The sequence below is a fragment of the Balaenoptera ricei genome, chromosome 5, assembly GCF_028023285.1.
Source record: "Balaenoptera ricei isolate mBalRic1 chromosome 5, mBalRic1.hap2, whole genome shotgun sequence".
Taxonomy (NCBI): Eukaryota; Metazoa; Chordata; class Mammalia; order Artiodactyla; family Balaenopteridae; genus Balaenoptera; species Balaenoptera ricei.
Genome location: NC_082643.1, coordinates 48,623,873 through 48,635,950, shown reverse-complemented (window position 1 = coordinate 48,635,950; position 12,078 = coordinate 48,623,873). Strand labels below are relative to the sequence as shown.

General features: G+C 42.5%; 1 protein-coding gene across 4 annotated transcripts in view; it reads left to right on the top strand.

The window, feature by feature from the left end:
- The window catches only part of FRAS1 (Fraser extracellular matrix complex subunit 1), a 447,355-nt gene that overhangs the window by 266,063 nt on the left and 169,214 nt on the right, over positions 1–12,078 (top strand). For all 4 annotated transcript variants that reach the window (XM_059922796.1, XM_059922794.1, XM_059922793.1 and 1 more), the window contains exons 21-22: positions 10,918–11,070; positions 11,301–11,447. In XM_059922796.1, coding sequence (XP_059778779.1) covers positions 10,918–11,070; positions 11,301–11,447 — 300 coding nt within the window. The remainder of the gene's footprint in view (positions 1–10,917; positions 11,071–11,300; positions 11,448–12,078) is intronic.

Here is a 12,078-nt window from a genome sequence, read left to right as displayed (position 1 = left end):
CTCCTCACATACATTACCTCATTTAATCCTGACCGCAACCCTGGGAGGTCAGTCCTATGATTAGTAGCATTTCCATTTTGCAGCCCAAGAGGCTGAGATGAGAGACATTAACCAATTTACTCAATGTTTCACAGCTAAAACGCAGTAGACCTGGGCTTTGAAGCAGTGCCATTTCAGAGGGCACGCGTGTGAACACCGTCATCAACCTTCATCATCCGATCTAGCTCCAGTAGGACCTTCTCTGCTTCTCAGCAATTGTATTACTTACAACTCTTTGTCACCTTGCTCACCATGGCCTTTCCATGTGTACTCACTATACTTACCCTCAACTCAACTCTCACTCTGATTAGTTGACATCTTTGCTTTCTTTTGTGTTTAGAAGATTAACATAATCTCCTAAAAACAACAGCAGCAAAAAAACTCCCTCACTTTTTCTCCGCAAATGTCTCTGTATCTTCTTCTAAATATCGTTTTCCTCATTGCTTCCTTTGAGAAAGGATCTCCCTCACCCTGGCCCGGGAAAACTCCTCCATCTGTGATCCAGAGCTGGTTTGTCTCATCACCCTCAAGAGGTGGTCTAGCCCAATAGTTATTTCCACTTCTGGTTACTCATTTCATCTCCTTCCTTCCCTCTTTATCTTTCCTTCTCTTCTTCCTCCCTGACCCCCTTTCCTTTAGGACCTTGGTGTCTTGATCCAGTGCTCATTTCTGTTTTTTCCTTAGAGTCTATCTCAAGTCCACACATGATCGTCATCTCCAGACTCTCATTTCTATCTGTCTACCTTCTGGACATTTGATCCACAGGAACAACATACTCAAAAAGCTCCAAAGAAACCTCGCCCACCAGGTCCTTCCTTCCTTCTCCTGACTCTCTTGTCCATCCACTACTGATTTTTTCAATCAGCGTAATTCAGAACTGAGTACAGTTGACCCTTGAACAACATGGGTATGAACTACACAGGTCCACTTATATGCAGATATTTTCCACTAGTATATATTACAGTACTACATGGTCCATGGTTGGTTGAATCCGAGGATGCAGAGGAGGGGGGGATACAGAGGGCCAACTATAAGTTATACTCAGATTAACCCCTGCATTGTTCAAGGATCAACTGTAATTCAAAACTGAGTTACACCTGCTTCCTTCCCACCCCTATTCCATATTTTAATCATTGCCACATCTTGCAAAGTTAAAGTCCCTCTTATTCCCTTTGGATAAAATATTCTCTGGTCCTCCTTAGACATTAATTGCATTTTAAGTGTGGCTTTCTTCTGACATTGGACCTTGTCATGAGCATCTTGAGGGAAGGGTCTGACTCTGACTCAGTGCTCTATCTCCTGCAACAACTTCCATAGTGCCTCACACCCAATTCATATTCCATAAATGTTGATCGAAGTGAACTTTTTTCTATTTTGGAGGTAAGGCAAGAGTAAAACATAAACTGATGGGAGGTCAGGTACAAGGCAGGAGTGGTGCTTATGTCTCCTTGTTGGCAGCAAGAACTTGCACCAGAACTGAGGAGAGAGCCTTGCTCTTACATCTGACACTGCCTCTCACCCACTCCTTCTTCCAGCTGTCTGTCTCCGTGGGTCCTACTGCAGCCTTCTCACCACATTTGTAAGTTTGTCAACACTGGGCGGAAATCACTGTCCTATAACGCTAAGGCCAGTCTGTTGTAGTAGGTTTTGTTGTTGTTGTTGATTGGTTTTTTCAGGATAAAACAATAGCCACAGACACTGAAAAAATGGGAAGTTTTGTTTGTTTGTTTTGTTTTGTTTTGTTTTTGTACTAACTCAGAGCTAACCCTAAACCCTAACCCTAAAAAGAACACGTGATTTCTAAAGAACTCATAGGTGGGCTAGGACCAAAGTGATGATCAAAAGGGGAAGAGAGGAGGCTTCTTTTTCTTCTGCCATTCATATGTTATTTTCTGGATTCCTGCTGTACTTGTCTCACAAGTAGAACCCCGTCAATTTTAAAAGTGGCATCAGAATTCAGTCTATACACACTTTAAGGACCCTGAGCTTCAGCATGGAATCATTCCTTTTTCACCTGATGAGGAACAGCTACAAGTGCTGATTATTTTAACAGCTTCCAAACACATTTAATGTGGTTTCCTTAAGAACCTAATCGACTGACAGGACATTATTAAAAATCTCACTATGTGTCTAAAATTGTCTTTATAGGTCCATTATTTATCAGCTAAGGAGTCACTGCCCCATAAAACCAACATCCAAAGCCATTGCTTCAACAGTACACATTTACTTTAATATCTTCAAGCTTTTTTGACTTTGCTCCAAAGATGTGAAATAAGTCATTTCACTGCCGTGTGCTTCCATCCATCATGATTGTGCGTAATCCTCACTGATCCTTGAAGCAGAGCCTTTGTGATTTGAAGACAACATCACACGGTGATGACCACATATAATTTCCTCACAGCTGCAGGGTGACATATTAGAGGATATTGCCGCTGCTGAGTCAAAATGTTAATATTTTATGTATTTACATTTTTAGTATGTATGCATGCTGTGCATATTTAGAAAACAAATGGAATCTTCTGCTTGCTTAAAAACAAGAAGTGCATTTATTTCAGCTTGAGTCGATACTCCATTTCCAGGCTCCCTTATAATGTGTTCATTACTTTGTTTAAAGTGCTAATTCACCAGGTTTGTTAGCAAGCAGGCACATATACAAACAACTGGAAGTCCATCTGCCCTTCCCCCTCCACATGTTTATTATATACCAGTAATCTGAAACAGGCTACACCTAAATGTATCCTGGGTCTCTCTCCTCTCCTTGTCATCCTTAATGAGTCTTTTATTTAAAGACTCTTTACTATAACTGAAATAGTGACAAATAAGGATTTACTTACTGAGTAGCTATGGGAGGACTCTGAGAGACAGGCTTCAGAATAGGCTCTGTTTTTAAGCAATTAGTGGATGCACGCTCACCATTTAGACATATTTGAGGTTATCCTCCTTTTTTGATTACAGACAGGAAGGTCAGATGCAAATGCCTTCCTGCACAGATGGGGCTTTTATGATGGGCCGTTAATCCTTGCAGAGGCTGCTAGATTGGTGGGCTGGAAACTCAGTTCCCCTATTTTAGTAACTGCGGTCCTGGTACAAATTAAGCAGTGACAGTGTAAACTTCCTCTAGTGTATCCTGTGAACTCGTTCCAGACGTCACCTGTGGGGAGGAATGGGCGTGGAAGGTGGGGTGAGGAGGATTACAGGAGAACTCACTCTGTGGTTTGCCGGCCTCTCTGAGAATACTGGCATTTTAGGGGCACCGTTTCTGACAGTTGTGCTTCTACCAGTGTGGGTCCAGCAAGGATCTGAATCAGGATTTGTCAGAGGGTCACCACCTACCAAGAAGAATTCAAGACTTGCTTCCCAGTCAGCTTAATGCTTCAAAAATATGCCCCTAGATTTTACTGTGCGTGAAGTGACCGGTGTCGTAGCAGTTCCATGTGACACATCGTCAGTCACCTCCTGCAGCGCCTGGAGATGGGCTCCTAACACCTCTTAATTGTGTTTAGATTGTATAATTAATACATCTGGCTGGCCATGGGGAGATTTCTCTCTTCATTCTCTCAAACTGTACGGACAAGGCAGTTGTAAATTGCCACACACACAGCCAAGCAGTGCCCTGTTCCTCTTGGCCTGGAGTGGATTTTGAGAACCAAGTGGTACAGTCCAGGTGAAGCTTCTCATGGGCCTCCAAATTCCCCACAATTTCCTAGTATTTTTGACTCCAATATTTTTTTTTCTTTCATTTAACAAATTGATAAGGGCTCCCTACTAGGTACTACTGATTTTGCCAAATTCTACTTTGTTTTGAATCTTAAAGGCGTTTTGGAAGCTGACGGTTTGTGGAAAGGTCTTCCCTGGTCGTGCCTGAAAGACAAACCACTGGTGTGTTGGTTTTCTTGCTCAGGGGACACCTGAGATCTCCATTCCTGGTCACAGAAGCCTTCGTATACTTACACTGCAGTATTCTTAGTTTTCCTAATATGCCTACTCTAGCATAAGCCTTTTGAAAACTGTTCAGCAGTGGATGTTATTAACAGAGAAGGGTCTTCTGTAGACATAATGGAGGGGTGAAGGGGACAGAAACATAGGGACTCCTCTCCTCACCCCAGAAAAGTTCACATTGAAAGCTGCTGTGTGTCAGAGTTTTCTTGGATTGTTGGTTCTTTGCTGTGGTTTTAATGTCTTCTGCCATCACTAGTTACCTTTCATAAAACAATTTCTCATTTAAACCTGTAATAATAACACAGAGACTTCAGTAGATAGACTGGTAAAGGACACATAGACAAACCCATTTCCAATTGCCATGAGGATAAATCCATACACTTTTTCATGACTTCCAAGGTATTTCAAAATTAGCACAGCCAGGTCCTGAGTGGCTCTTTCGAATGTTCTTCAAGATCCAGCCATACTGAACTTTTTTCAGTTCCTTGAAGGCATCCTGTTCTCAGGATCCTGTTCAAGGCTCTCTCCTCAGTTCTGGTGCGCTTCTGGGTTTTTGCATGTTTTTCCTCTTCTTGGGACCTCTTCCAAGCTCTCTCACCCTGCCCATCTCCTCCAGCAGCTGACTGCCACTCAGTGTCTCTGTCTCAGCCTCCTCCAGGCAGCTTTTCCTGCTTCCTGGACCAAGTTGGTACCCCGTCAGAGACTTCCATGGTCCCTGGGCTTACCTGGTTTGCATTTTACGAAAGTTTGCAATAGTCTCAAGGCAGTCCCGTGTCTAAGCGTCTGCCTTACACTCTCTTGTTGCTCATCCCACTGTGTCACCGTCTCTGTTGCCTCATGACAAAGGACTGAGTTTGGAGACAACTTTCTTTAAGTCAAGAAGCCCAGCCCAAGTCCACTTCACTGTTGGATTCTTGAATATTCCACTCAGCTACCTGCTACCTGTTCCACAGGAGGGGAGGGGAGAGGCAAATTGAATGGTCTCTCTGCTCCTTCTTCCTCTCCAGCTCGAAGGGTTTTTCTAGGCTGGGGTACAGAGGTGGAGAGTGTAGGGATCGTATTGGTGGGGGAGGGCCTGGGTCTCCTAGCTCCAATTTCCACATTCAAGTTTGTTTTTTCTTCTATCTTTCACCTGTGCCCTGGGCTCTGTGAATTTGGTATCTGTGCTGGTCTGATTCTGCTAACTTTCTCTGGGAGCACATGGTGGCCCACACTCCCTGGTCCAATGCGGGATGATTGCAGTGGATGAGGAAAGAACTCACTGGTTGACATCTCAAATTATTATGAGATTACACAGATTTCATACTTAAGTGTAATTATGTATCCAGGGTCCTTGTCCCCACCATACTGAAAGTTCTGTGAGTACAGTAGATATTTGAACAGTTTTGTTGTTTGAAAGAAAGATTTTTTAAATGGTCAGCCTCGCTTACAATAAAAGAAATCCAAACCAAAGCAACTATGTAACACCAATTTTCACCAACCAAATTAACCAAGATCGTTTTATTATTTTAAAATTTCCTTAAACAACAGGGTCTTACTGTATAGCACAGGAAACTATATTCAATATCCTGTGATAAACCACAGTGGAAAAGAATATGAAAAAGAATGTATATATATGTATAACTGAGTCATTTGCTCTGCAGCAGTAATTAACACAACATTGTAATTCAACTATACCTCAATAAAAAATAAATTTAAAAAAATTTCCTAGTGCAGGCAAAGTTACAATGAAATAGTCTCAAGAATGTATCTTGAATGTAACTTTTTTTAAAAATAAATTTATTTACTTATTTATTTACTTATTTATTTATTTATTTTTGGCTGCATTGGGTCTTTGTTGCTGCGTGCAGGCTTTCTCTAGTTGCTGCGAGCAGCGGCTAGTCTTCCTTGCAGTGCGCGGGCTTCTCATTGCCGTGGCTTCTCTTGTCACGGAGCATGGGCTCTAGGTGCACAGACTTCAGTAGTTGTGGCTTGCGGGCTCTAGAGCGCAGGCTCAGTAGTTGTGGCGCACGGGTTTAGTTGCTTTGCGGCATGTGGGATCTTCCTGGACCAGAGCTCAAACCCGTGTCCCCTGCATTGGCAGGCAGATTATTAACCACTGCACCACCAGGGAAGCCCAACATTGTCTTTTAGCAAATAATCTAAAATGCACAAGGGTCTTATCATGGCCTTCATTATAAAAGTGGGAAAATTGGAAGTAAATGATCAAGTATAAGAAAAATGGTAAATTTTTATTTGTTTATTCAATGCTGGAATATTATACAACCCCTAAAAATGATGTTTACGAAGAGTCCCTAATGATATGTGGAAATGCTGATGGTATTGAGTGAAAAAAAAGTTATTATATGACAATATTTAATATAATCTCATCTATGTAAAAATCTACATATGGAAAATTGTATAGAAAAAGAACTAAGAAAAATATCCATGTTAGTAGTTATTTATTCTAAAAGGCCTACATGGGGGGATTTTTATGTTCATTTATACTATGTAAAATTGTTTTTCATATTTTCTTCCATGGCTCACTTTGTAGTCAGAAAAATAAAACCGTAAGCTCCCTGTTTTGAGCCCCCTCTCTGCGTAGATCACAGTGGCCTCTGGGGCTTGAGCCTGAAGCTTGCCTACAGTTGGTGCCCAGGGGGACTGGCCACTTGTAGCCTGTCACAGCTGAGCAGCCTGCCCTCGGGAACGATGCTTTTCTGATTGTAAATCAGAACACTGAGATTAATCCTCAAGCCCCGTTGCTCTGATTTCTGGCTTCTTTCCCTGTACATCATAACTCATTTTGAGCTCTCCAAAGGAATTCTCTCCTGCAAAGAGACTGTGACTTCAAGCCTCTTAAGACAAAGGTGTTTCCTAGGTTTTAGGAATTTATTTTTCTTTTCTGGTTGGTTGAATAAAAATCAGTCAACCTTCAGATTGCCTCCAGAGCAAGGTTTGAGAGCATATTGGTTTTGTGTGGTCTTCTGTTGGGGGCTTGTATAAGACAGAGTCGGGAAGAGAGGTTTGCAGGAATGTATTAACACAGGACCCACTCAGACTGTTGTTTTGGGGTCTATTCACAGGATTGGGTGTTCAGTATGAGTTTTTAAGCCATGGATAAATGAATGAGGAATAAATACAGGTAGCGAACAAAAAGAGTTGAACTTTGCAGACTCAAATAGTTACAGTCTCGTGTGTAATGCGAAACTGTAAACTAACTCGGATTAATGTGACGCTTTGGGCAACCTGCGGTTGATTGTTTTATATTTTCAGGTGTCATTTATTGATTTCTCCTTGCCTCTGGGTACTCGCTCCATCATGCAATGTGGTATGTCTGGTGATTGATCTGATGCCTCTTTTAAGGCTTAATATAGAGCCATGGAGAGAGGCAGAGGCCTTGAGTGATTAAGGAACCTCTACAACTCCCTCTTTTGTTTTTTTATTGAAGTATAATTGACCTACAACACTATGTTAGTTTCTGGTACACAACATGGTGATTTGATATTTCTATACATGACAAAATGATCAGCACGATAAGTCTAGTTACCATCTGTCACCATACAAAGTTGTTATACTATTATTGTCTGTATACCCATGCTGTAGATTTCATCCCCATGACTTATTTATTTTGTCACTGGAAGTTTGTACCTCTTATTCTCCTTCACTTATTTCACTCATCCCGCCCACCCTCTCCCTTCTGGCAACTGTCCGTTTGTTCTTTCCATCTGTGACTCTGTTTCTGTTTTATGTTTGTTCATTTGTTTTGCTTTTTAGATTCCACATCTAAGAGAAATCATATGGTATTTGTCTTTCTCTATCTAGCTTATTTCACTTCGCATAATACCCTCAAGGTCCATCCCTGTTGTTGCAAATGGCAACATTTCATTCTTTCTATGGCTGAGTAATATTCCATTGGATATTTATACCACATCTTCTTTATCCATTCATCTACTGATGGACATTTAGGTTGCTTTCATATCTCCGCTTTTGTAAATAATGCTGCAGTGAAGGTAAGGGTGTATATGTCTTTTCAATTTAGTGTTTTTGTTTTCTTCAGAAAAATACCCAGAAGTGGAATTGCTGGATCGTGCGGTATTTCTGTTTTTAATTTTTTGAGAAACCTCCATACTGTTTTCCACAGTGGCTGTGCCAGTTCCCATTCTCTGTCTCTGTAACTCTTGAGCCCTTTCCACTGGCTTTTGGTAGCTGTATACCAAAATGATGCAAACAGCCATGTCTGGTTTAAGACCTCCAGAGAATGAGACTTAAGTTAGGAGGATAGAAGGAGTTAAGGGTTGTAAGGAATTTCTACACTTATCAGGCAGTCAGAGGCAGAGAATGACCGAGAGGCGCACCAGGATAAAGCATGCTAAGAGGGGAAAGAAGGTCAAAGAAGGGGGTGATCTGAAGTGTCATGTGTTGCACACCTTTCAGGTGGGTTAGGAATTAGAGGAGGCCATTACATTTGGTCTTTAGAAGGTGGTCAGAGACCTTTTCAAGAGCAATACAACAGTTGAATTGTGGAGGTTGAAGGCAGATTACAGTGAAGTGAGAAGTTAGGGAGGCAAGGAAGTTGGGTGGTGAAGGAAAGAAAAGAGATGGGGTGGTTGTTGAGAAAAACTTTGGCGGGAGTAGGTAATGCGGAGCATGTTTGGAGGTTCAGGTCAAGGAGAATGAAGAGAGATGGGGGTAAAAGATGCACTAATGTTGCAGTAATGTTCAAATAATGTTGAAAATCGGATTAAAAAATGTGGGTGGAGGAATTAGCCATTTCATCCTGTGAGGGGAGATGAAATGAAATAAAGAGTTTGGCAGGAAAGAATCAAAGGTGTTCATGCTTGATGGGCTGAATCAAGTAGAAGGTGAAATAACCGGGGAGGATGTGGAAGGGTGGGCAGCGTGGGCTGGTGACCAGGGAAGAGTAGCAAGGGTTTCAAAGCTGCTGCCATGAGAGCGGGAAGGAGCATCCATAAACCAGCTCTAGGTGCCTTTAGAAGTAATTAATATACATCACACTCTTCATTTAAACAGCTTCTAGAGATCCCCAAGATCAGACAAATCCATAAATATTTATTTATTGTACCCACAAAATACTCCAGAGATCTGCTTACTTTCTCTTCAAAGTATCCCCTTGGTGATCATTCTTTTTCATTCCTCTAATTGTACACTAGAGAAAGCCTCAGTTAGATGCAACTAGTTTTTAGGCCACTGCACACCTGCGGATCTTGTTGACGCATGCCACAGCCCCGCACTCTCTGTAAGCACTGGCTTTAAAGAGGAAGAGGCCAAGACTTTTCAAATAATGGAGCCTTGAATCAGTCATGTTTCCTGGGTTTTCGGTTCTAACCGGTACCCACTCATTAAGGTAATCATAAAACGGAGTTACCTCCACCTGCTCCAGCAACTTTCAAAGTGCTCCTGGCACTGCGAGGAAAGCACAGGAAAAAGAAAACAAAAAGGTTGGCGTTGTGTGGAAACCGTACACTAAATCAGGGGGAAATAGCCTCCTTATCAGATTTCTCTCAATACAGCCATCATTTCCTTTATAATTTACTGAAGGGCTATAATGGGGATTAATTTGCCTCTTAGGATATCAAGAATTGTTTCTAATATTGGCAAAAGGCTGCCTGTAATTTGAAACTCCTGAAGTTCAGAGAAAGGTCAGGGCCTGTTCACTTGTGTGCTGCTAAAAGAGGATTTTTGCAGAGGACACTCTGGGTTCAACTTCTGGAATGGCTATAGAGGTCTCAAAGGCTTCTCATGCGGATGAGTGGGTGCTGGGTATGGGACTGAGATCTCTTCTTTGGCAAAGAGCACGTCTCAGATGATCAGCAATTAAGAAAGTGTATCACTGAGGGTATGGAGAGAAAGACGTGTTTTAACAGATTTCAGGGACAGGTGATCTGTTTTATTGACAAGGATTTTTTAGTCTAAATATCGCTAGAAATCACAATCACTATCTACAAGACTTTGGGATGAAACAAGACTTATGTGGCCGCTGAATGGTGTTTTAGCCACTGCAAACAGTGCTTTGAATCCTACAGGGGAAGATGGACAGGACCTATAACCAGAAGTCTCTTCTCTTTTCCTAGATCTTTACTCCTTTTTCATTTTGGGGGGTAATTCAGGATTTGTGGCTTTTCTTCCATCTTTGGGATGGAGGATGGTAAATGGGATTTGAAGCGTTATTACCACTTAAGATAGGACAGAGGGCATTTTCACCTATATGGGGAGCTGAACACAACCAAGTTCTTTAATTAAAGGCTGACTCTTACACAGGTGAGAACAAGAGACAGTGCTGGCCATCCCAGATAATTAGCCCTATAGATTTAATCAAAACTGATACAACAGCTTCTGTGAACTACGTATCAGGTCATGAAAATGACTTTCCAACTCAGCTCTTTGTAACTTTACCTCTAGTTAAAGACTAAAATTTCCCCCCAATTCTATTATCAACCAACCTTAATCCCCGCCCCCCTCCCACCAATGCCTGAGACTGGTTTGCTGACTCTGGAAGGCCACACTTGGGAGATGAGCCACGTGGGGACTCTGCGCACAGCTTAGGAGCTCTGTGAACGAGGGGCACACGGTGCCTGAGTTCTGGGAGCTCTCGGGGGATATGCTGATATGATGAACTGTTTCTTTTATCTGATAGTTCTTTCTATACCCCTGGCAAGTATCTATCACATGCTGCCCTAGGACTTGAAGGGTTGTTCAATCGGAAAGGGATGAAAACTCAGTTGCTGTGCTGGGCCTGGCCATTTGCTAAAAACCTCAAACACGCAATTTATACGGGTCCCAAGCTTCTACTTTCCTGATGTATACTGCCTTTGCGCTACTCTCCAGCCATCTGTGCTGCAACAGTGGTAATCGCAATCCCTTTTACCCTTTGGTGTAGAAATGGGACGTTGTGTTCATAGCATCCGTGCCTTCTCTGTGCTCCCATGTCCTCTCCAGACTGCCATCCTCTGTGCCAGCACTGTGCAGCTGACCTCTACAACACCGGGAGCGTCTGCCTGAGGTGCCAGAATGCCCGGTACCTGCTGCTAGAAGATCTCTGCGTTCCCGATTGCCCTTCTGGATACTTCGCAGAGAGAGGAGCTTGTAAAAGTGAGTAAGTGCTGGACACAGGAGCTGGCGTGCCCCGTGAGCTTCTCTTGGGCAATAGCTGAGAAGGCTGGAACTTCCCGAGAGAGAGAGAGGCAGGAAGCACACTGTGGGGCAATAAACCAGACCAGCTAATGCTCTCTGCGCTGGGGCTTTTATTAACGGCTCTTGGGATGTTGCTTTGGAAGGGAATTTGGCTTCATAGGTTCTCTTTATGTCTCTTCCGTCTGTAGAATGTCACTGCTCCTGCAGAACCTGCCAGGGCCGAGGACCCTTCTCCTGCTCCTCATGTGACACCGACCTCGTTCTGTCCCATCTTGGCACCTGCAGCGCTGCCTGCTTCCCAGGGCACTATCTCGATGACAACCACACTTGTCAGCGTAAGTTTTAAAAAATGAAATTTCTCTCCTTTCCTGCTCTTCTGGAGTCATTGAAGGAAACAGGGATTTTTTGCTTCCATATTTTCACCTGGTAGCCTTTATTTTTAGAAAAGAAAGAAAATGAATCTACAAAGCATATGGATGCCATTAGCAGATTATAACTCAGATATGGGCCTAATTGGAAGTGCTGGACTAGGGATCTCCTCTGCAAGTGCCAGCTGTGTGATCTTGGGTCAGTCATTTAACCTCTCTGTTCTCTAGTTATCTCATTAAAATCATAAAATTGTTAGTCTAGTTTATTCCTATGGTTTCTCTCAGTGATCCAATTCCAAGGTCCTAAGCAGAGAGTGGAGCTCATTCTAGTATAAAGGCCTCAACCTCAGCGCTTCTCTGGGTTTAATTTGTTTTTGACATGTATTTGTTGAATACTGACAGTATGCAAGGCTTGATAGGCTACAAAGTATTCAGTTTCTGCCCAAACAGTAGTTATTTTGTCTTGCATGAAAGTTACTTGTATAGATGTCTTAGTTCTCAAATAAGTTAAAATATGGTTAATTACCTGAGTCGCGCACAAACAGTTAGGATAAATTAGGGCAAGGGCAAATCTGGGTGGAAAAAAAATTAGGAAGTG